This window comes from Megascapheus bottae, chromosome 28, assembly GCF_031878675.1.
Source record: "Megascapheus bottae isolate mThoBot1 chromosome 28, mThoBot2.hap1, whole genome shotgun sequence".
Lineage (NCBI taxonomy): Eukaryota > Metazoa > Chordata > Mammalia > Rodentia > Geomyidae > Megascapheus > Megascapheus bottae.
The window spans coordinates 14580951-14603682 of NC_143536.1; the positions used below are offsets into that span (position 1 = coordinate 14580951).

At 47.9% G+C, this 22732-nt stretch overlaps 1 protein-coding gene across 4 annotated transcripts; it reads left to right on the forward strand.

Annotated features, from left to right (window-relative positions):
- The first annotated feature begins 1386 nt into the window (after positions 1-1386).
- Positions 1387-22630, forward strand: Ypel1 (yippee like 1). Of its 4 annotated transcripts, none has more exons than XM_090320553.1 (5): positions 1387-1561; positions 15575-15837; positions 17712-17755; positions 18192-18300; positions 20371-22630. In XM_090320553.1, exons 2-5 carry the CDS (start codon positions 15721-15723, stop codon positions 20458-20460), a joined length of 360 nt encoding a protein of 119 aa, XP_090176679.1. In that variant the 5' UTR covers positions 1387-1561; positions 15575-15720; the 3' UTR covers positions 20461-22630. The 4 variants fall into 4 exon arrangements, with proteins under 4 accessions (XP_090176679.1, XP_090176676.1, XP_090176677.1 ...); XM_090320550.1 differs by having other exon boundaries at positions 15601-15837; XM_090320551.1 differs by having other exon boundaries at positions 15640-15837.
- The last annotated feature ends 102 nt before the right edge of the window (positions 22631-22732 follow it).

Sequence of the window (22732 nt, forward strand, 5' to 3'; positions counted from 1 at the left end):
GTCTCAGGGATAACCAACCCTACAACCCCAGTCTAAGCAATTAACTAGAGGCACTCTGAGCAAGAGATTTTTTTTTTTTTGGTTGGTTATAGGACTTGAACTCTGGTCTTGGGTGCTGTTCCTGAGCTCTTCAGATCAAGGCTAGCGGCCTACCCCTTGAGCCACAGCACCACTTCCCATTTTCTAGTGATGAATTGGAGATCAGAGTCTCCCGTTCTTTAGTGCTGGGGCTGGCTTTGAGCCCTGATCTTCAGATCTCAGCCTCCTGAGTAGCTAGGATGACAGGCGTGAGCCACCTGGCCCTGCTGAGCAAGAGATCTTTAAAAACAAATTTGAAACCTAAACCATGGATTGCAGTAAAGAACCACCACCATCTGCTAAGCAGATGCTCTACCACTTGAACCATGCCTCTAGTCCCTTTTTGCATTTTTTTGAGGTAGAGACCCTACCTTTTTATGCCCCTGCCAGCCTGGGCTTCGGTGCCCCAATGGGGATAACAGGCGCGCGCCGCCTTACCCAGCCATTGGTTGAGATGGGGTCTAGAACCCGGAGCCTCTGATCTCCCCCTTCCAAGTAGCTAGGCTTGTAGGCTTGAGCCACCTGCCCAGCCCAACAGTTGCTTTAACTGTAATTTAAACACTGATCTACTCAGTTGACCCGCAGAGGGGGAGGGATGCCTACGGGAGCAGGGAGTCCTGGGATGCAATTGTGGGGGGGGGGTCCAGCCCATCTAGTTAGGGTTCAGATTGTGGAGGTTCTTAGGTGGCGAGAGAGCAGGAGGGCGCTCTGGATGGGAGACCACACTGGCCCCCACGCTTTGGGGACCCCACTGCACGGACCGCCAAGCAGCTAATGTCCTGCCAGTGGCTGCTGCCGGCCCCTGAACGCAGCCTACAGCGCGGACTGGACGTAGACACCACATCCCCTGCCCAACGGCCTGCTCGCGGGTCCCGTACCCACCCCGACCCTGGAGCCGCGGGGCCAAGAACCCCCACCGACCAGCAACCTCAGGGCGCCAGCCTGCGCGTGCGCTCTGGGCTCCTCGCCGAGCCCGCCCCTAGACCGCGCCCCTCCCGGGAGGCCCCGCCCCCTCCCCGGGAGGCCCCGCCCCTCACGTATTTCGGCCCTTACAGGCTGGCTGAGAGGCAGGGCCCGGCGGATCAGCCAATGGCAGCGAGGCGCGCCCCGCGGCACGTGCAGCCCCGCCCGCCCCACCGGGTGGGACTCGAACCCGCTCCCCGGTGCGGAGCGCGCAGGGCCGGGACACGAGAGCCGGGGCGGGGAAGGGAAAGGGCGGAGCGCGGGCAGGCACGGCGTGTTGATTGGCCAGCGCCGCGTTCCGAGGCCGTTAACGGCGGCTGGGCCGGGCCGTGGCTCCAAAACAAAGGGCAGGCGGCCCGCGGGGCGGCGGCGGCGGGAGGATGTCTCGCGCCCTGCCTGGGCGCCAACGGCTGGATCGAGTCCTGGGCAGCGCCGGGGCCGCCTGAGAGCCAAAGCCCGCGCTGACCAAGGCCCGGGCCGGATGGGCGCTGCGGGCCGGGGCGCGGACCGCCGAGCGGCCGTGAGTACCGGCGGGCCTCGATACAGCGTCGCGGGTGGTTCCCGGTGGGTGCGGCCGGGCGGGCCGGGGAAGCACCTGTTGGGCTTGGGGCGGGCGGGCGGGCCCGTCCACTTCTTTTTGTTCCGATGTCTTGTTTGTTTTGACGTGTTATTTAGTTCACTGGTCTTGAGACCCGACTACCAGATCCCATGTGTGATCTCCCCGCCGGCCTCCCCGGGGGGCCAACGGACGAACACAAAGTAAAAGTAGACGCCCAGCTCATTCTTCCTGCTTGACCACACACAGTTGGGGAGACGAATGAGGACAAAAGATGTCTCCAATAAAGGAATGTTTCTTAATGGGGCGGGGTGGGGGGGGGAGAAGAGGAACGTTTTCGAGTTGTCCATGTGAAAATCATTCCTAGAATGAACTGTCCTTGTTGTGTTGCCGCGCTAGGCTTTGTTACTGCAGAGATTCTCCAGACCCGGGCATCAGGGGACCCCCCCCCCCCCGCATGCCTGCCACCCATTGATTTCTTTCTTTCTTTTGTACCGGTACTGGCTGGGGCTTGAACTGGGTGCTGCCTTTCAGCTTTGTTTTGCTCCATGCTAATGCGCTACCCTTGAGACATGGCTACACTTTCTGGCTTGTCTGTGTGTGTCTGTCTGTCTGTCTGTCTGTCTGTCTGTCTGTCTGTCTGTGTGTGGGTGGGGGGGGTTAACTGGAGATAAGCATCTCCTAACTTTTCTGCTTCAGCTGTCTTGGAGCCATGAGGCTCAGATCTCAACCTCCTGAGTAGCTGGAGTTGCAGGTGTGAACCTCTCGCACAGGGCCACAAGGAGACGTGTCTCTATGCTGTGCTAAGTTCTGGGATAGAAAGTCGCAGAGTTTCTGTTGTAGATAATAATGGCTATGACGGGCTGGGAATGTGGCTTAGGGGTAGAGCACTTGCCTCTCATGCATGAAGTCCGGGGTTTGATTCCTCAGTTACCACATAAACAGAAAAGGCCACAAGTAGCACCTGTGGCTCAAGTGGTAGAGTGCTATAGTCTTCAGCAAAACAAGTTCAGGGGCAGTGCCCCGGCCCAGAGTTAAAGCCCCAGGACTGGCAATAAATAAATAAATGAATAATAAATGAATTAATGATATGAAAGATTTCAGTTTCCCCACCCCAAGCCCTCTGGCTTCAGTTTACATCTCTTCTTCATGTCTATGACAATATAAAACTTGCTGGTGCAAGTGGCTCATTTCTGTAATCCTGGCTACTCAGGATGCTGAGCTCTGAGGATTTCAGTTCAAAGCCGGCCTGTCAGGAGAGTCTATGAGACTCTTATCTCCAAATAACCACTAGACCAGAAGTGCACTCTGGCTCACAGTGGTAGAGCGCTAGTTTTGAGCTTTTGTAAAAGCTCAGAGGCAGCACCCAGGCTTTGAGTTTAAACACCAACACCACCAACACCCCCACCACCAATAACAACAACCAATGAAAGGATCTTAGTTACCAATCTGAAGAATAGTTCCATTTACTGTTTGTTTTTTAGTTTGGTGCTGGGGGATCACACCCAGGACTTTATGTATGTGGAACAAGTGCTCTGCACACACACACACACACACACACACACACACACACACACACACACACACACACACACACACACACACACACACACACACACACACACACACACACACACACACACACACACACACACACACACACACACACACACACACACACACACACACACACACTGTAAAGTTGCTGAGATGAACCTTAGTGGTAGAACAGATAATGATCATAGATGAAGCCCTAGCTCCAATAAGAAAACAAATTTAGGAAGATAATACCGTCATGTTCCATTATATATCCACATCTCATATCCTCACCTTGTTATGCCACCTTACATTAGATAAAAATAAATAACCGGGGTTGGGCACTATTTTCTCATTTCTGTAGTCTTTACTATACAGGAGGTTGAGATCAAGGATCATAGTTCAAAGCCAGCCTGGAAGGAAAGTCTATGGACTCTTTTTTGTGTGTGCAGGTGGGTCATGGGGCTTGAACTCTGGGCCCGCGCACTGTCCCTGAGCTCTTCAGCTCAAGGCTACCACCCTACGCCTGGAGCCACAGGGACGCTTCCAGCTTTCTAATGGTACATCAGAGATAAGGGTCTCACGTTCCAGTGCTGGCTTTGAACTGCCACCCTGAGATCTCAACCTGCTGAGTATCTAGGATTACAGGCGTGAGCCACCGAACCCAGCTTTATGGACTCTTTAATAAACCACACACACACACATACACACACACACACATAAAGTACAGCTATGGCTCTATATAGAGCTATAGCCTTTAGTACAAAAGCTCAGGGACAGTGCCCAAGCCCTGAGTTCAAGACCCAGGACTGGCATAAAAAATAATGTGGGAGCTGGGCGGGGTGGCTCATGCCTGCAATCTTAGCAATTCAAGAGGCTGAGATCTGAGGATCCCGGTTCAAAGCCAGCAGGCACTAAGACTCTTATCTCCAATTAACCACTAGAAAAAGGGAAGTGGGGCTGTGGCTTCAGGTGTAGGGCAGTAGCCTTGAGCTAAAGAGCTCAGGGACAGCACCCAGGCCGAGTTCAAACCCCACGACCCACCAAAAAAATAAAATAAGGGCCGGGAGTTTGGCCTAGTGCTTGCCTAGCATGCATGAAGACCCGGGTTCGATTCCTCGGTACCACATACATAGAAAAAAGCTGGAAGTGGTGCTGAGGCTCAAGTGGTAGAGTTCTAGCCTTGAGAAAAAGTCCAAGGACAGTGCTCAGGCCCTGAGCTCAAGCCCAGGACTGGCAAAAAAAAAAAAATAATAAAATAAAAAAAAATAAAATAAAAACTATATATCTATGTCTCTCTATATGTGTGTGTGCATATATCATACATATCATGGATCCATTCTTTAAACTCAGGGCTTAGTCTTTTTTTTTTTTTTTTTTTAATTTTGTGGGTCCTGGGGCTTCAACTCTGGGCCTGGATGCTGTCCCTGAGTTTTTATACTAAAGGCTGTAGCTCTATATAGAGCCACAGTTCTGTGTTTTTGTTTTTAGCTCAAGGCTAACCGCTCTACCCTGGAGCCACAGCCCCACTTCCCTTTCCATTTTTTTTTAATGGGTTATAAGGCTTGAACTTGGCCTGGGTGCTGTCCCTGAGCCGTTCAGCTCAAGATTACTGCCCTATCCTTGGGACTGGGCATTGTCCCCGAGCTCTTCAGCTCAAGGCTACCACCCTATCCTTGAGCCAAGATCCACTTTCCATTTTCTAGAGGTTAATTGGAGATAAGAATCTGAGGTTCTTTAGTGCCTGGGCTAGCCTTGAACCTTGATCTTCAGATCTTAGCCTCCTGAGTGGCTAGGATTACAGGTGTGAACCACTGCGCCCTTTCCATTTTTAAGTACTTAATTGATGAAGTTGTTTATTTCGACACCAGTGTCTCTGTATTAACATCTGCCCTCTGATATGTGCCTGTCTTCTCTAAGCAACACAACACTGTGTCAAAGGGTAGGGCAGGGTTGGAGAGGGTAGGAGAGCCATGTGGTTTTCATGTGTGTTTTCTTTTTTTCTCCATAGAAAACAAAAACCATTTGAAATACAAAGAAGCAGAAGCCCTTTCCTTTCTTCCCGTTTTCACTTTCTTCTCTCTCTCTCTCTTTTTTTTTTTTTTTTTGAGGTGGCGGGGTCAGTTGTGGGGCTTGAACCTCAGGGCCTGGGCATTGTCCTGAGCAGTTCTTTTGTCAAGGCCAACCCTCTACCACTTGAGTGAGCCACAGCTCCACTTTTCTGTTTTCTGTGCTCTACCAAGGCTCCAGTTTCTGAAATATGGAGAAAGAATTGTCATCCTGAGATTCAAATAAGATGTGCGTGCATGGGTGTGTGTATGTAAAGGTAGGCTGGTGGCCCTGGAGTAAATAAATCCTTGCAGGCTTCTCATGCATATGACTGCATGAACTGAGTTTGAATAGTCAATATGTGTACTTAGTACCAAATACATATACTTAGCACCAAAATATAAAGATACAGCTTAGTGCTAGTGCCTCATGCCACTCAGGAAGCTGAGATCTCAGGAACATTGTTCAGAGCCATCCTCAGGCAGACAAAGCCACCGCACTTTTATCTCCAATTAACCAGAAAGTAGAGGTGTGGTTCAAATGATAGAACACTATGAGAAGAAAAAGCTGAGCAAGAGTTTGAAGCCCTGAGTTCAAGTCTCAGTACCAGTCAAAAACCGAAAATACAAAAGAAAAAAAAGTGAAAAGAAAGCCACCGTCTGTGTCTTACTTGAAGCTCACATTGGAAGTGTTTCTGATACTTAGTGTGTGCGTGTGTGTGTGTGTGTGATACAAGGAACTGAACTTAGGGCCTCTTGTTTGTTAAGCAGATGCTCTACCACTTCAGTCCCAGCCCTTTTTACTTTAGTTTTTTTGTTTGATTTTGGGCCTCTATCATAGGAGCCATGCTTCCAGTGTTTTGTTTTGTTTTTGAGGGGGGAGGGGCTGGCTAATTGGAGATTGAGTCTTGCAAACTTTTTAACCTTGTCTGACTTTGAACATCCATCCTCTACGTCTTAGCCTCTTGAATAGTTAGAATAAAAGTTCATGTTTTTACCCTTGCCAGCCTGAACCACATAGATGGGCTGGCAGACTACATACAGCTGTGCCTACCTTAGAGGTGGAGTTGGAGGGGGGAGTGTCTCACTAACTTTTTGTTCAAGCTAACTTCAAATCTCAGTCCTTCCAATCTCTACCTCTGGGATTACAGAGGTACTCACTGTACCTGACCTTATACATGTTGATTAGGGCTAGTCTCTTGGTTCAAATTAGAATGGGTTATAATTTTGGTTTTATAGTCACCACTTTCATGCAGCTATTTTGCATAGAACAAACCCATCTGGAGGTGATGAGGTGGTTTGGGGGTATGGGCCCTTGAATGCTTTGGGAGCTCCTAAGTGGCTATATCAAATGGTCTTTGCTAGTAACCTTAAAAACTTTTTTTTCCTTAAAAAACAGGCCCAGGAGTTTAGCCTAGTGATAGAGTGCTTGCCTAACATGCACAAAGACCGGGATTCAACTCCTCAGCACAATACACATAAAAAAAAAAGCCTAAAGTGGTGCTGTGGCTCAAGTGATAGGGCTCTAGCCTTGAGAAATCCCAAAGACAGTGCTCAGACCCTGAGTTCAAGCCCGGACTGGAAAAAACAAACAACAAAAAAATAGACTTTATATCTGGTATGTTATATATTTATTTGAAATAGGGAAGGGAAGGGGTGGGGGGAAGATAAGGGGGACAAAAACATGAGAAGGGGTATCCATGTTCGAGAAGTAATGCACCCACTACCTGACCAACTGAAACCTCTCTATATATTATCCCAACAATTAAAAAACAAACAAAAAGGGGCCGAGAGTTTGGCCTAATGGTTAAAGTGCTTGCCTAGCATGCATGAAGACCTGGGTTCGATTCCTCGGTACCACATACATAGAAAAAAGCTGGAAGTGGTGCTGAGGCTCAAGTGGTGGAGCTCTAGCCTTGAGAAAGTCCAAGGACAGTGCTCAGGCCCTGAGCTCAAGCCCAGGACTGGCACAAAAAAAAACCCAAAAAACAAAAATCAGATTTTTCCCTGGGCGCTGCTTGCTCACATCTGTAATCCTTGCTGCTCAGGAGGTTGAGATCTGAGGATTGTAGTTCAAAGCCAGCCTAGGGAGGAAAAGTCTGTGAGACTCTTATCTCCAGTTAACCATCAGAAAACTGTATCTGTGGGCTGAGCGTTTGGCCTAGTACTAGAGTGCTTGCCTAGCATGCACGAAGACCCAGGTTCGATTCCTCCGTACCACATACATAGAAAAAAGCCAGAAGTGGTGCTAAGGCTCAAGTGGTAGAGCTCTAGCCTTGAGAAAGTCCAAGGACAGTGCTCAGGCCGTGAGCTCAAACCCAGGACTGGCAAAAAAATAAAAATAAAAAAAAGCTCAGGGACAGAACCCAGTCCTTGAGTTCAAACCCCCAAATTTACAAAAACAAAAAAAATAAATTTCTCTGTATCACCCAGGCCAGCTTCAAACTCCTGAATCTTTTCACCTTGGTCTCCCAGATTCTAGAACTACAGGCATGTGCCAACACACCCAGCTCCATTTCTTTTTTTTTTTTGTGGTCAGTCATGGGCTTGAAGTCTGGGCCTGGGCATTGTCCCTGAGCTCTTCAGTTCAAGCTTAGAGCTCTACCATTTCAGCCACAGAGCCACAGTGGTTTTCTGGTACTAATTGGAGATAAGAGTCTCACGGACTTTTGTGTCTGGGCTGGCTTTGAACCACGATCTTCAGCTCTCAGCCTCATGAGTAGCTAGGATTACAGACACCTGGATTACTAGCACCTGGCTGCAGTTTTTTTTTTTTTGAAGCATCATCAACCTGTTAGATAGAAGACAGATAACTGGTGTACCCAATGAAGTTTTTCTTCTGTTCATGTGTCTGCAGGCACAGTAGTCCAAGCTGTGGACTCTGGCTCTGTGGCTGGCTCCACAGCTTACTAGCTTTGTAGCCTCGGTCAGACTGCCTCTGGGTTCTGGGCCTCCATTTGCCCATGCGCATAGGAGAACTGCAATAAACAGATGTCTTATGGTTATTGCTCCTTGTGTGAACTGCTGAGCATAGTGTTAGCTTTGGCTGTTAGAGAACCACTGCATTTTCTGTTCCTTGAGCTGATAATCTGCTGTCCTTCTCCGTCTGACAGTTGTGACCTTTTTACTTTTTTTAATCCTTAGGGCAGTGCTTGCCAGTGAGCGGTGGCACAGGAAGGCCTCTTCCATGGAAGGAAAGAAGGGCGGCTCCCCTCACTCACCTCTGCTATTGCTCTTCTCTCCTGTGTGGGAGATGGATCTGATGTTCCTATCCCAGGGGCCGGACTAGGATTCTGGGGGTGTGTGTGCGCGTGCGTGCATGCGTGCGTGCGTGCGTGCGTGCGTGTCAGTCCCGAGGCTTGAACTCGGCCTAGGCCCTGTTCCAGAGCTGCTTCTGCTCAAGGTTAGCAGCCCACCATTTCAGCCACAGCACCACTCCTGGCCTTTTCTGAGTAGTTTATTGAAGATGAGAGTCTCATGAACTTACCTGCCCAGATTGGCTTTGAACTGTGATCCTCAGATCTCAGCCTCCTGAGTAGCTAGGGTTATAGGTGTGAACTGAACCACCAGCTTGCTGTTATCTTTTTGTCCCCGTTGTTCCTGGAGTTTGGTCCATCTGGCACATGTGCTCCTGATCAAGCCCAGCAGAGGCTCTGGTTCTGTTTGATTCCTCAGCCGGTGACACAAATATGGTCACTGTCTACCTAGTGTCAACCTTCCTCACAACGTGGAAGGGAGCAAGCTCACATGCCAGGCTAATGAGGGCATGTGGGGGGAGGGTAGGGAGGAGGAAGGGGTGCTTGTGGCCCCCAGCAGTCTGCACCTCATTCCATTAGAGATGGAAGGCCTCTGGGACTTGGATTTCTCCTTCCCTGTTTCTGTCTTTAGAAATGCGGTAACGACGCCATATGGGTGGGAATCTGATTCACGTTTTCTTAAAATAATTTTGTGTTCTTATTTTAGGAGAGAAACTTCTGGGATCCAAAGAATTGATTTTGCCTCACACACTTAGTGCACAGCAGTACCTGCTGGGGGGAGGGAGGGGGCTGTCTAGATTCAGACACTCCCCAAGGGCCTTGTGGGACACTTGGTAAATGGTCCAGCATTTGCCCTACTTTAAGATGGTTTCTAATTTGTCAATAGATCTTATTGTAAAAAGTCCCTTTGTAATATTGGCTGCTTTTCTTGGCCATGATTTTCCCCAAGGCAACATCCTAGTCTAGTTTAAAGGCTGAGTTAAGCTGGCAGGCATGGCTCAAGCCTTGACTTCAGAGTCCTCAGTATTGAAAGAAACATTTGAAAAGAGTTAAGATGTCTCGACCAAACCAGCATGGCAGGCCTGTCAGGGCTGCGGCCGCCAGCCTTGCTGTTGTGCGGCAGGAACTTGATGGCTGGTGGTAAGAGTGGCCGTTGGGCCTGAGGTGACTTGACTGTCATTTGAAGGACTTGTGTGGCGAGTGGTAGCCCTGCCTTTAGAAGGGCTGACAGAACAGTCCAGATTCAGTAGAAGCTGTGACTGGAGGGGCTTTGGGCACACTGGAGCACAGAGGCTTCTTCAGGTAAAGATGCTGAGGGTGGGCGGAGTCTGGCCTAGTGGTAGAGTGCTTGCCTCACATGCACCAAGGCTCAGGTTCAATTCCTCAGTACCACATACATAGGAAAAGCCAGAAGTGATTCTGTGGCTCAAGTGGTAGAACTCTAGCCTTGAGAGAGTCCAAGGACTGTATTCAAGCCCTGAGTTCAAGTCCCAGGACTGGCAAAAAAAAAAAAAAGATGCCGAGGCTGAGGCCTGTCCAGAAGTCTCTGAAGAAGGCCAGGGCTGTCTGGGATTTCTGATTGGAAACTGGCTGCCACAGTGCTGAACTGTAGTGTCACTGAACTGGTGGCCTTCCTCCAGTCCACATAATTAGCAGCGTGGTCACTTCCCAGGAGGAATCTGAACTTCAGAGAAACGAGTAGGCAGAAGGACAGAGCCAGACTGAAGTTTGAGGTGGTGTCTGCCCTGCCTCTGAAAGACTCAGCCAGCAGCAATTGGTACCATGCCCTGTGGACAGCCAGGAGTGGATAAGGGAAGGAGCAGTAAAGAATCCTGGCAGGGAGAGTGCTTCATGGTGGTGTCTGTGCTGGGCGCAAATAGGGAAGTAGAAATTGGCCAGGCAGGGGACCTTTAGAGGGACATCAGATTTGGGAGGGGTTGGCCTCTACTGGCTCCTTGATGACAGGAGGACACCATTTTCTACCTGACACCTAGGGACGATTCCCCGCTGGGGCTTGAGTAGTAGAAGACACCTGGGATTTAAAGCACTGCCTGCTAGAGGGATCACAGCAGTCCCTTGGGCATTTGAGACTTCACCATCACACAGGGTGCTGTGACAGGTAATTTGATGGCCCTGAGAATTTGCAAATGCTAAGACAGGAACATGACTGCCTTTGCAAAAAACAACTTATTCCAGGAAGTCTCAAACTCATATCAACTTGTTTCTAAGTAGATAAAAATCCTTTCTAGAACCTTCTAGGCTATCTTGGGGCGCTATCAAGCCACTACACTGGTTTTCCCTGGACAACCCAATTGAAGACCCTGTCTTATGTACTTGGAGTGCTATGGTCTTAGACCTAGGGATTTGCATATCGAGGAGTGATTTGCATATTAAGGTAGGATTTGTGTATCTAGGATGGATGGACTGTAGGTGCCCTCCTTTCTACCGCTATCCTCTTTTTTTGTTTGTTTGCTTTTGTTTGCCAGTTCTGGAGCTTGAACTCAGAGCCTGGGCACTGTCCCTGAGCTGCTGCTACTAGTGCTCAGATTTCTATTTCCCTTTATAGGTTTAGGAGTTACATAGTTTTTATTCTTTTTTTTTTTTTTTTTTGCCAGTCCTGGGCCATGAACTCAGGGCCTGAGCACTGTCCTTGGACTTTCTCAAGGCCAGAGCTCTACCACTTGAGCCTCAGCACCACTTCTGGCTTTTTTTCTATGTATGTGGTACCAAGGAATTGAACCCGGGTCCTCGTGCATGCTAGGCAAGCACTCTACCACTAGGCCAAACTCCAAGCCCCATAGTTTTTATTCTTATAGAAGTTTTGTCAGAGTCAGGTACAGTGAATCACGACTGTAATCCTAGCTACTCAGGAGGCTGAGAGCTGAAGATCAGGGTTCAAAGCTAGCCCGGGCACTAAAGTGTATGAGACTCTCATCTCCAATTAACCATTGGGAAATCGGAAATGGGGCTGTGGCTCAAGGGGTAGGGCGATAACCTTATCCCTGAGCTGAAGAGCTCAGCAATAGCACTCAGGCCCAGAGTTTGAGTCTCACGACCAACAAAAAAAATAATTTCATCAGAAGTTACAGCATTTATCCTTACTTTACCAGGAAAGAGGAAACGCACGCCATGTACTGCTCGCTGACATGGTTAACAATGGGTCACCCGATGATGGTGCCTAGAGTTGTCTAGGCCTTCTAGTTTACATAAGTGCCCTGCACTGTTTATATAATGAAAACACTCTACCACACCTTTCTTAGAACTTACTCCTGCCCTTAGCAACATGTAGTTAAAAAGGGTCAATAAAGGGCAATTTTTAACTTAAGCTTTTTCTTGACTTACTGGTGTTAGTACTGAAGTTTCAGTTTAGGCCCTGGTTTATCCTAGGCAAGTATTCTTGAGCCACATCCCCAGCTGCAGTTGAATTTTTTTTTGGTATTAAACATTTGTATCTTTTATAAGGCCCTATATGAAATTGTAGTTCTCTTTATCTACCTAGTGACCATTCTATTTTCCTTTCTTGTACTTTTGACTAGACTGAGTTGAAATCAAGATCTTGTACTTATTAAAAGTCTTATTGTTTAACTTTTTTTTTTTTTGCCAGTCCTGAGGCTTGAACTGAAGGCCTGAGCACTGTCCTTGGGATTTCTCAAGGATAGAGCTCTACCACTTGAGCCACAGCACTGTATCTAGCTTTTCTATGTATGTGGTACTGAGGATTCGAACCCAGGTCTTCATGCATGCCAGGCAAACACTCTACCACTAAGCCAAACTCCCAGCCCCTTATTGTGTAACTTAGACTGGCCTCAAACTCTTGAGCCTCTTGTCTCAGTCTCCCTACCACAATTGCTATTTTTTTTTTTTTGCCAGTCCCTGGAGCTTGAACTCAGGGCCTGGGCACTGTCCCTGAGCTTCTTTTGCCCAAGACTAGCACTCTACCACTTGAGCCACAGTGCCACTTCTGGCTTTTTCTGTTTATGTGGTACTGAGCTGAGCAATTGCACCCAGGTCTTCATGGAAACTAGGCAAGCATTCTATCACTAAACCACACTCCTAGCCTCCAGCCCTCTAATTCTTGAAAGGTATTTATCTAGAATAGGACTTAATAGTACTTTTTCACAGCCTTCTAGATTTCATTGTTTTTCTTGGGATGCTGTTATGTTGACTAATTTTTTTTCTCCTGCCCTCCTGAATATGTTTAACACTTTCTTTTTCTTTTCAAATTTTCTTTGGTGTTCTGTACCTATATTATTATGTGCCTAGCATAGGTTTATTTTTATTGCTTGAGATTCTTTTTTTTTTTTGGTCAGTCATGGGGCTTGAACTCTGGGCGTGGGCACCGTCCCTGAGCTCTTCAGCTCAAGACTACCCATCTTATCCCTGGGCCTAAATCTTATTCCTGGGCCTAAGCATTGTCCCTGAGCTTTTCAGCTTCAGGCTATTGCCCTACCCCTTGAGCCACAGGGCCACTTCCTTACTTGAGATTCTTAAGTCTGTATATTTATGTCCTTCATTTTGAGAAGATCCTTCACCATTAATTACTCTGACATCAGTTCCCTAATTCCCCTGTGTCTTTTTTTCTTAACCAATCCTGGGCCTTGAACTCAGGACCTGAGCACTGTCCTTGGGCTTTCTCAAGGCTAGAGCTCTACCACTTGAGCCACAGCACCACTTCTAGCTTTTTTCTATGTATGTGGTACTGAGGAATCCAACCCAGGTCTTTGTGCATGCTAGGCAAGCACTCTACCACTAGGCCTAACACCCAGCCCTCCCCTGTGTCTTAATCTTGTTAAACCCATTCTGTTCCAGGATATTGAGTTGTACTTGAGGTATTTTCCATATCTAAACCCAGAGCTTCATGCATGCTAGGCAAGCAGTCAACCACTAGGCTAAACTCCTGGCCCCAAGTGTTTCCTTCCCTATGCTCAGTGGAGTCTTTTGTGAGTCCATTTCTGCTGCTTGTCTTTTCCTTTGTACTGTTTCGTTTCCTTGAGTGCCTGGTGGTTTTGTGGTAGTGCTGCTGCTCTGCTTCCAGCTCCCCCTCCTAGGGTTCAAAACCTAGGCCCCCTTAGCCGGGCACAGTGGCTCACATCTGTCATCCTAGCTACTAAGGAGGCTGAGATCTGAGGATCAAGGTTCAAAGCCAGCCCTGGCACAAAAGAAATGAGACTCTTTCTCTCCAATTAACCTCTAGAAAACGGGAAGTGGGGCTCGGCTTGAGGGGAGGGTGGTAGCCTTGAGCTGAAGAGCTCTGGGACAGCACCCAGGCCCAGAGTTCAAGCCCCATGACCCCCCCCCCCGCAAAAAAAGCCTTAGGCCCCCCACATGCTAGGCAGGCACTCCTTCCCTGAGTTACACCTCTGCCCATATTTTTGGTGATTTCTCAGGCTAGGGACACAGGTACCTGCCCACACTAGATGTGTGCTTGGCTGGGCGCTGGTACTTCCTCCTGTGAGCCTAGCAATCAGGAAGCTGAGATCTAAGGATCTGGGCTTGAAGCCAGCCCCTGCAGGGAAGACCATGAGACTCATTTCTAGTTAAATAGCAAAAAGCCAGAAGATTAGTTAACTAGATCCATCACTCATAAGTGTCATCAAGTACAGGATTGAGGCCATAATGCTATCATTTTTTTTTAACTCAGAGCTGGGCACTGTCCTTGGGCTTTTTTTTTTTTTTTAAAGCTCAAGGTTTGTGCTCTACCACTTGAGCCACACCTCCACTTCCCGCTTTTAGGTGGTTAATTGGAGATAAGGGTCTCACAGACTATCCTGCCTGGGCTGGCTTTGAACCTCAATCTTCAGATCTCAGCCTCCTGAGAAGTAGTATAGGTGTGAGCCTGGCTTTCAATTTCTCTGATCTGTATGTACAGTAGCCCTCTTGCTGCTTCTTACTAACTGCGGACTAAGTATCATTAACTCATGGCACTATTAGTATCCTATCCATTTAGACAGCTAGATTTTGGGCTGAGGATGTACGCAGTGCTGGAACATCAGTAAAGCCCTGCATTTGATCTGTAGCATTACAAAAATAAAAGTGAAGCTAGGTGTCCATGGTGTATACTTGTAAATCCTAGCGATTCAGGAAGCTGGGATCTGAAGATCAGAGTTTAAAACCACCCCAGGCACTAAAAGTGTCTGAGACTCCCCCCCCCCCCAGTTAACCACCAAAAAGTAAGAAGTGGAGCTATGGGGGGCTGGGAGTTTGGCCTAGTGGTAGAGTGCTTGCCTGGCATGCACAAAGACTTGGGTTCGATTCCTCGGTACCACATACATAGAAAAAAGCCAGAAGTGGTGCTGAGGCTCAAGTGGTAGAGCTCTAGCCTTGAGAAAGTCCAAGGACAGTGCTCAGGCCCTGAGCTCAAGCCCAGGACTGGCAAAAAAAAAAAAAAAAAAAGCTAACGGGGGACCAGGCGTTTGTTCTAGTGGTGGAGTGCTTGCCTAGCATGCACAAAGACCCAATCTATTCCTCGTTACCACATACATAGAAATGCTGAAAGTGGTGCTGAGGCTCAAGTGGCAGGGCACTATCCTTGAGGAAAAAGCCCAAGGACAGTGCTCACTCAGGCTCTGACTTCAAGCCCCAGGACTGGGGGTGGGGAACTAATGACAGCCTTAGGACTCAAACCCAGTCTAGGCAGGAAGGTCTGTGAGACTCTTATCGCCAGTAAATTACACACACACACAAAAGTCCGGAGTAGAGCTACAGCTCAAGTAGAGCACCAGCCTTGAGCAGAAGAAGCTCAAGGACAGTGCCCAGGCCTTGAGTTCAAGTCCTAGTATCAGTAGAGATCATAAGCTGGGAACCAGTGGCTCACACCTGTAATCCTAGCTGCTCAGGAGGCTGAGATCTGAGGGTCTCAGTTCAACGCCAGCCTGGGTAGGAAAATCTGTGAGCTTCTTAACTCCAATTAACCACCAAAAAGCTGGAAATGGCTCAAGGTGGTAGGGTGCTAGTCTTGGGAGACAGCACCCAGGCCCCGAGTTCAAGCCCTAGTTACTAGCACACAAAAAAAATAGATCATTAACCTTTAGGCTGGCCCCTGCTCCCCATTCTTGATGAGACATGAATCCTCAGCATTGTGCCTTACTGTGCTTGAGTCTGTCTATAACGCTCAGCCTTGTCTTGATCTGTTACAGGTTGTAACCTTTTTCTCTTGTCCCAGCTGTGTGGAACAACGGCGGCTCTTGTGTGCATTTTCCAGTGTTTCTTTTGTCAGAGAATCCAGCAGAGCCGCAGCTCTGCCAGTGCCAGCCCCGAGCTGAGTGAGGAGTGCCCAGCAGAGATGGTGAAAATGACCAAATCCAAAACTTTCCAAGCTTACCTGCCCAACTGTCACCGAACTTACAGCTGCATCCACTGCAGAGCCCACCTGGCCAATCACGACGAGCTTATCTCCAAGGCAAGTGCTTAGGGCCCCAAACTGAGTCACCTGCTCACTGGCTCAGTGGTTGGTGGTTCTCCTGGGGCCTGGCTAATGGGAAGTTAGCCATCATGTGACTTATAAGGCCTAGAGCCTTCCAGCCAGTATTGGTGGAAGTTTTGTGTGTGATTAAGTGTGACTGTACCACAATGGTGGTTTGAGGGAGGCCCAAACTGGAGCGGGAGCAGGATGGAGTCCCATAGATTAGAAAGAATACGATGAGTCAGTTCTTTGTCAGAGCACTGAAATGAATGTTCAATTGTAGAACTTTGAAGGATCCAAAGAAATCTAGAGAATCTGTAGAAATAGGTTAATAATAAGGGAACCAAAACATTTTTAAAGCTTAAAATGGTTTAGAAGGAAAGAGATTGCTCAGAAAAAAAAAAATGATGAAGGGGCTGGGACTTTGGCCTAGAGGTAGAGTGCTTGCCTAGCATGCACGAAGACCGGAAGTGGTGCTGTGGCTCTGTCCCAAGGTCAGTGCTCAGGCTCTGTGTTCAAGGCCCAGGACTGGAAAAAAAAAAAAAAAAGATTAAGGCTGGATGCATCTCAGTGATAGAGTGCTTACTTACTGTACATAGGGCCTGGGTTCATCTGCAGCACCAGAAAGAAAAAGGAGGAGACAGAGAGAGATCGATAGGGAAGGAAGGAGTGAGGAAGGGAGGGAGGGAGGGAGGGGGGCAGGAAGGAAGGAAGGAAGGAAGGAAGGAAGGATAAAAAGAAAAAAATGGCCCAGAGAGTAAGCCATCTTGAGAACACAAACTCCTTATCATTAACCAATTGAGAACATTTAGAACAGTCCAAATGTAACAAGCTCATACTCTACACTCACACTCCTACACTTACAGGTCATGTATGGCCCTGACCCATCCCCTCCTCAGCAGGTCCCCCCACCACCACCCGGATCCTGGGTTGTTGCTAAAGGCCTGTCAAGAGGCTATACCTTTCAACCATCTCTTCTTGGGCTTATTTAACTCAATTAGAATAATTTATCTATGTGCATTTTCAGTAGTAACAATAAAAGACTTTCTGTTCATGGTTGAAAATTGCAATTTTTTTTTTTTTTTTTTTTGTCGGTCATGGGGCTTGAACTCGGCCTGGGTGCTGTCCCTGAGCTCTTCAGCCTCAAGGCTACTGCCCTACCCTTGAGCCAAGCCCCACTTCCCGTTTTCTAGAGGTTCATTGGAGATAAGAGTCTCAGGTTCTTTTGTGTCTGGGCTAGCTTTAAACCTTGATCTTCAGATCTCAGCCTCCTGAGTGGCTAGGATTCGGTGGCTTCTCTGTCCATCAAGAAGTTTCTGGAAAGCAATGGGAGCTTTTCAGACACCTCATTTTCTGAGGCACACTCAGAGTAAACAGGCACCATGAGATGATGACAGGCAGAAGCCTGCTAGGAAGGCGGGGAAGTAATATCCATGGCAACAGATGAGCTTCTAGATGGAAAAGATGCCAGGAACTACGTTCTTAACTCATGACCTGGGCTAAGGATTCCAAGAAGTATCCAAGCTTTTATTTCCGCTGTTGATGAAGATGCCTATGATAGCATTGCATTACTGTAACAAAATACATGAAATAATCACCGTGCTCAGCTTGGCATCATTTTTATAATCCTGCCATTTGCAAATGCAGCACTACATTGTTCGCTTAATAACTCTTACTACTAGGGGTGCAATTTGAGGGCGAGGATATGTCATGTGTCCTGATGGAGCTCATGGAGCCCCTGCAGTCTGGTGCCTTGGGCAGGTATTCAGCCCTTCCAATGGCTCTCACCTTGCTCCTCACTCACTCGGGATCGCAGAACTCACGGGCCATGGTGTCACAGCAGTCTCCTAACACCGTCTTCTTCTTTGCAGTCCTTCCAGGGAAGTCAGGGGCGAGCCTACCTCTTCAATTCCGTGTGAGTACTTGCATGTCTGTATCTGGCAGGTAGCCTGGGTGTCTGTGAGAGGCCAGCCTGCCTTCCCTCCTGCTCCACCTCTCCATTCCAACCAGAAAGCAACGCCGGAATGGTGTTTGCAGTCTACAACAGCCTACCCAGTGTCTTTCAGGGAATTCAACCTCCCAATGTTTGGGAGGTTCTGAAAGTGTGGTGGTTTTGTCTGAGAATTTAATCCCTACACACAAACTTCTACCCCATGTTGGGAGAGTTCTAGACCAGGGTGGTTGGTGTTGAGTACTTGGAATTTGATCCTTAGCACAGAAGAAAAAAAATGGGGTGTGGGGGGGAGCTGAGAAAGTAATGCCGCTCTTTAGAATGCTGTTTCTGGTGAACTTTAAATGATGGGAGGGCTGGGGGTCCAGGCCCCCAGCCCAGTCATTCCATGGCTCTGCAGGGTGAATGTGGGCTGTGGCCCTGCTGAGGAAAGAGTCCTTCTAACTGGCCTGCATGCGGTTGCGGACATCTATTGCGAAAACTGCAAGACCACACTTGGGTGGAAATATGTGAGTATTACTTCTTCCTTTTTTAAAAATTCTAGTATCGGAGCCTGAACTCAAGACTTTATGTCTGCTGGGCAGGTGCTCTACACTTGAGCCACATACCCTCATTTTTTTTTTTTTTTTTGCCAGTCCTGGGCTTGAGCTCTGAGCACTGTCCTTGGACTTTCTCAAGGCTAGAGCTCTAGCACTTGAGCTTCAGCACCACTTCTGGCTTTTTTTTTTTTAATGTGTGTGGTACCAAGGAATCAAACCCCAGTCTTCGTGCATGCTAGGCAAGCACTCTACCACTAGGTCAAACTCCCGGCCCATGCCCTCATCTCTTTTTGCTTTAGGATGTTGTAAATTTTTTTTGGGGGGGGGGCAGGCTTGGCTGACCTTTAACTGTAATACTCTTTCTTATCTATGCCTTCTCAGTATCTAAAATTATAGGCATGAGCCACCATACTCTGTTTATACCCTACCCGCCTCTGCTAAGGATACCTCACATGGACGGATGGCATAGGCCAATTAGCCAGTTGTCTTTGGACAATGCAGGCCCACATTCTACCATCCTCACCATCCTGGCTATCTTGGGCGCTGCTTCAGTCTCCAGATGCCAGAGGAGCTTCACCATAAAGCCGGGTGCCACTTTTTGGGGCAACCTCAGCAAGACTGCTCAGTGCCAGGACCTGCTGGGGTCAGAGACAGGGGGCTGCCCCATCTCTCGCCTTCTAGATTCCTCTTGTCACGCACAGCAGATCTGACAGGTCAGCCGTGACAAGACAGTCCCTATGTGGCCCCCTGCTCCAACCCCAGGCCTGGCCTCCCTCCCTCCCTGCACACCATGCCATAGAAGCCGGCACCACTGTCTTTCTTCCTGTCAACCCTCTGCTGCCCACCTTCATATGCCAAGCCCTCCTACCTAGAGGGGCTGTGAACATCTATTCTAGCACCTTCCAGCCAGCTCCCTCTGCCCACGCAGATGCCCCACCTGGTTGTGGCACTGAGAGGCCTAGCCTACGGATCTTACACTGAGGTTGTCTGCTCTCTTTCTTGAAGTCTCCCTGTTTCCCCATGAGCTGCGATTAGCACCCTAGCATAGAGATATGCCCAATGGGCCTGTGTGTCCTTACTGCTTCTACCTGGTTAATGCGGTCCATGAGCTTTGCCATGGCCACTGAGCCCTGTACAGCTCTGCACTGCTACAACCATTAGGACCTCTGTCCACCAGGCAGGACTTACCCATCCTCTGTGTACAAGATCACACAAAGCCACTCTTCCCCTGAGCGCCTTTGACCTGTTTGTATCACTGTGTTCACATCACTCCATACTCCTGAATTACTCTGTAAACAGATTTTACTTCTAACTTGTGTATTCATTTTTATGATGCTGGGAATCAAATCCAGGTTCTTAGGTAGGCACGCATTTTCCCACGGAGCCACATCGCAGCTTCAGAAGAGAAGTGAGCTGGTGGGCAGCAGTGGCTCACGCCTGCAATCCTACCTACTTAGGGGACTGAGATCTGAGGATCAAGGTTCAAAGCCAGCCCAAGGCAGGAAAGTCCATGAGACTCTTAACCTCCAATAAATTACTCAGAAAAAGCCAGAGGTGGTACTGTGGCTCAATTGGTAGAGGGCTAACCTTGAGCAAAAGGAGCTCAGGGACAGAATTCAGGCCTTGAGTTCAAGACCCATGACTGGCCAAAAAAAAAAAAAAAAAAGTACGCCAGGCATGGTAGCTCATGCCTGTAACCCTAGCTACTCAGGAGGTTGAGCTCTGAGGATTGTGGTTCAAAGCCAGCCCAGGCACTAAAGTCCTTGAGACTCTTATCTCCAGTTAACCACTATAAAACCGGAAGTGGCACTTGGCTCAAGGGGTAGAGCTGAAGAGCCCAAGGACAGTGCCCAGGCCCAAAGCTCAAGCCCCACAACCGACCAAAAAAAAAAAAAAAAAAAGTAGGAATATGAGCCCAAAGGACTTTGGATGAGCACACTGAGCACTCAGAGATAATGTAATAAGTAAATGTAATGAAGCTGAAAAATGAAACGATATTGTCCTGAATGGCTTCTTTCTACTTTTGTTTTTCCTCCCAAGGAACATGCCTTTGAGAGCAGTCAGAAATATAAGGAAGGAAAATTTATTATTGAGCTGGCCCACATGATCAAAGACAACGGCTGGGAGTAAAGTGGAAACCTTCCATTCCCTCTCCAATACTATTTTATGAAAGAGATTGTGAATGTACCGGAGACACGGCATCCTGATGGCAGTGTTTCTTGAACTTTGACCTCGCAGGCTAGCCACACTTCCACACTCTAAGGCCTCTAGGCCACCCCCTTGGGTAAGGAGCCCCATCTATATCCTCCTCACGTATACGGTTGTTTCTGGAAGTTTGAAATGTTCTTTTTCTAACTGTTGAAGTTCTAGAAAAAGAATTAACCAGCTGATGATCTACCTGTACCGTCTTTCTACCCTATGTCTTCAATACCATTCAACCTACCTTGGACCACAGAGGCAGGCTTTCTTTCAAGAGCAGAAAGATATCTTGAAAGATATTGTAGTTTGTTTGCCCTCCCAATTCTCAAAAACCACAAATGGGTTACTTTTTTTTCCCTGCAGTGAAACTACTAAAGGCATAGGTCCATTTAACAGCCCACCAACACCACAGGGCAGTCGTCCTGTGATCCCACCATGCACATTTTTAGTCCTCAGAATCTTCCAGAATTATAAACAAATATATATGCCAAGAGTGGTTTTCTTGTATTCAGTTCAAAACCAGAGACTACCACTAAGGCCATTTTAGATAAGCTTCTAGAGGAATGTCTAGTGAGCATCTTGTTTATTTCAGTCAGTGGATTCCCTGTCTAGAAAGCAAGTGAGCCAGTGTCTAGAATAGATTTTCCTGAGGGGCCTCAAGGCCTATCCCCAAGGCACCAGCTTGTACATTTTTTTTTTTTTTTGGTGGGGGGAGTGGTGTCACCCTCAGCCGTGATTTGTCCAGCAGTTTGGTCCAGCAGTTGAGTGTCTGGGCCTTGTGGAGTAGCTTACCAGAGTGAATCCAAGTGGGTTTTCATTTTCTACCCTGGAAGTACTTGAAAAAAATGTTTGCATATGAAATAGGCCAGAACCAGCAGGGAAAAAAACCTTCAAAACTTTTGGCAGATCGTTTGAAAAATGTCAGAAAAGGGTAGTCAAGAGACAGGCCTGTGTTGTAAGTAAAGGCAATGGCTGTGCAGGGCAGTGCCCTGTCTGCCTGGCACACCCGTGGGCTGACACAGAAAGCCCATGCTGTCCTCAGTGCTGTTCCTCACAGATTCTGTCATGATCTACCAGCAGACACAGAGTTCACAATGAGGCTCAGATTAAGTTTTCAGTGGACGGTCCCTTATTTAGGACAGGAAGAGGGCCCAGGAAGGGGAGAGGCAGGAGTCACAGCCTGACTCTGAAACTGTGGGCAGGAAGAAAGTGGCTTCTAGCTGTTTGAGTCCCCAACTCTCCCCAAATCCAGACCAACATAGGCTTTTCCCCACAAGCTGCTTTCTCTAGTGCCAATTCCCTGCAGAGGCTGTCCTAGTTAACACAGGTGTCTCCCCTGAAGTGTCCCAGAGCTGGCGACAGCTGTCCTGCACTGCCACTGCCGGGGTGTGCTATCTGAAGATAGTTCACTCACCACTGGCACTTGACGCCGTAGAGTGAGTGCTTCCACCCCCATCTGAAACTCCTAAGGCTGGAGAGACAACTTTGTTTAGACTGAGCACCAGCTGACACTTCCCTTCCAAGTTGTCACATCTCTTGCAAAAACAGTCCCCGAAGACCAAGGGAAATGAGGTGTCGCCAGCCTGCTGGGGTGCTGCGGTCAGTCTGGGCACGTCTCCACACATGTTCCATTTAAATTGAAAGGTAATTTTTTTAAGAATGCTTCAGACACATTTTTGTATATATGAAGGTTCTATTTAAAGCCTTTCTATGATCTGGGCAAGCTTACTGCCCCTTCAACTTGAGCACTTTGGTTTTGGTATTGTCTTGTGATGGCGTTGCTTGAAAACATTTTACTAGTATTTTATGACTTGTAAGGTTTGTTGGAATTCATTACCAAGAAAAATACATCAAATGTTATCTTCTACAAAATACAAGATCCTTTTTAAACCAAATGAACTGACCGTGAACTGGCTTCAGGGGGAGTGATCTAAGACCATAACCAGATATGCTGTTAAAGTCCTGGAACGTCCCACCCTCTTCAAATTCCTACACAATAAATGTCATACCATGACTTTCATTTATTTAAAAATTTTCCTTGAGAACAGTGGCAGGCAATGCCAGGATCACAAATAAATCCATTTATTGTGTCCTTTTGCAATTTTGCTTTTAGAAAGGTGTTTTAGTTTTATTGCCATTTTATTTGTGTACACAGTATTTTTATACTTATTTCTTTGATGGCATCTGTCATATACTTCAAAAG

Excerpts from the sequence above, each read along its gene's own strand:
- Ypel1 (XM_090320550.1), top strand. The coding sequence starts at position 1,523 with ATGGGCGCTGCGGGCCGGGGCGCGGACCGCCGAGCGGCC. Across the intron at positions 1,562-15,600 it reads GCGCGGACCGCCGAGCGGCC|CTGTGTGGAACAACGGCGGC; the intron begins GTGAGTACCGGC and ends CTCTTGTCCCAG. Across the intron at positions 18,301-20,370 it reads CCACACTTGGGTGGAAATAT|GAACATGCCTTTGAGAGCAG; the intron begins GTGAGTATTACT and ends TTTCCTCCCAAG.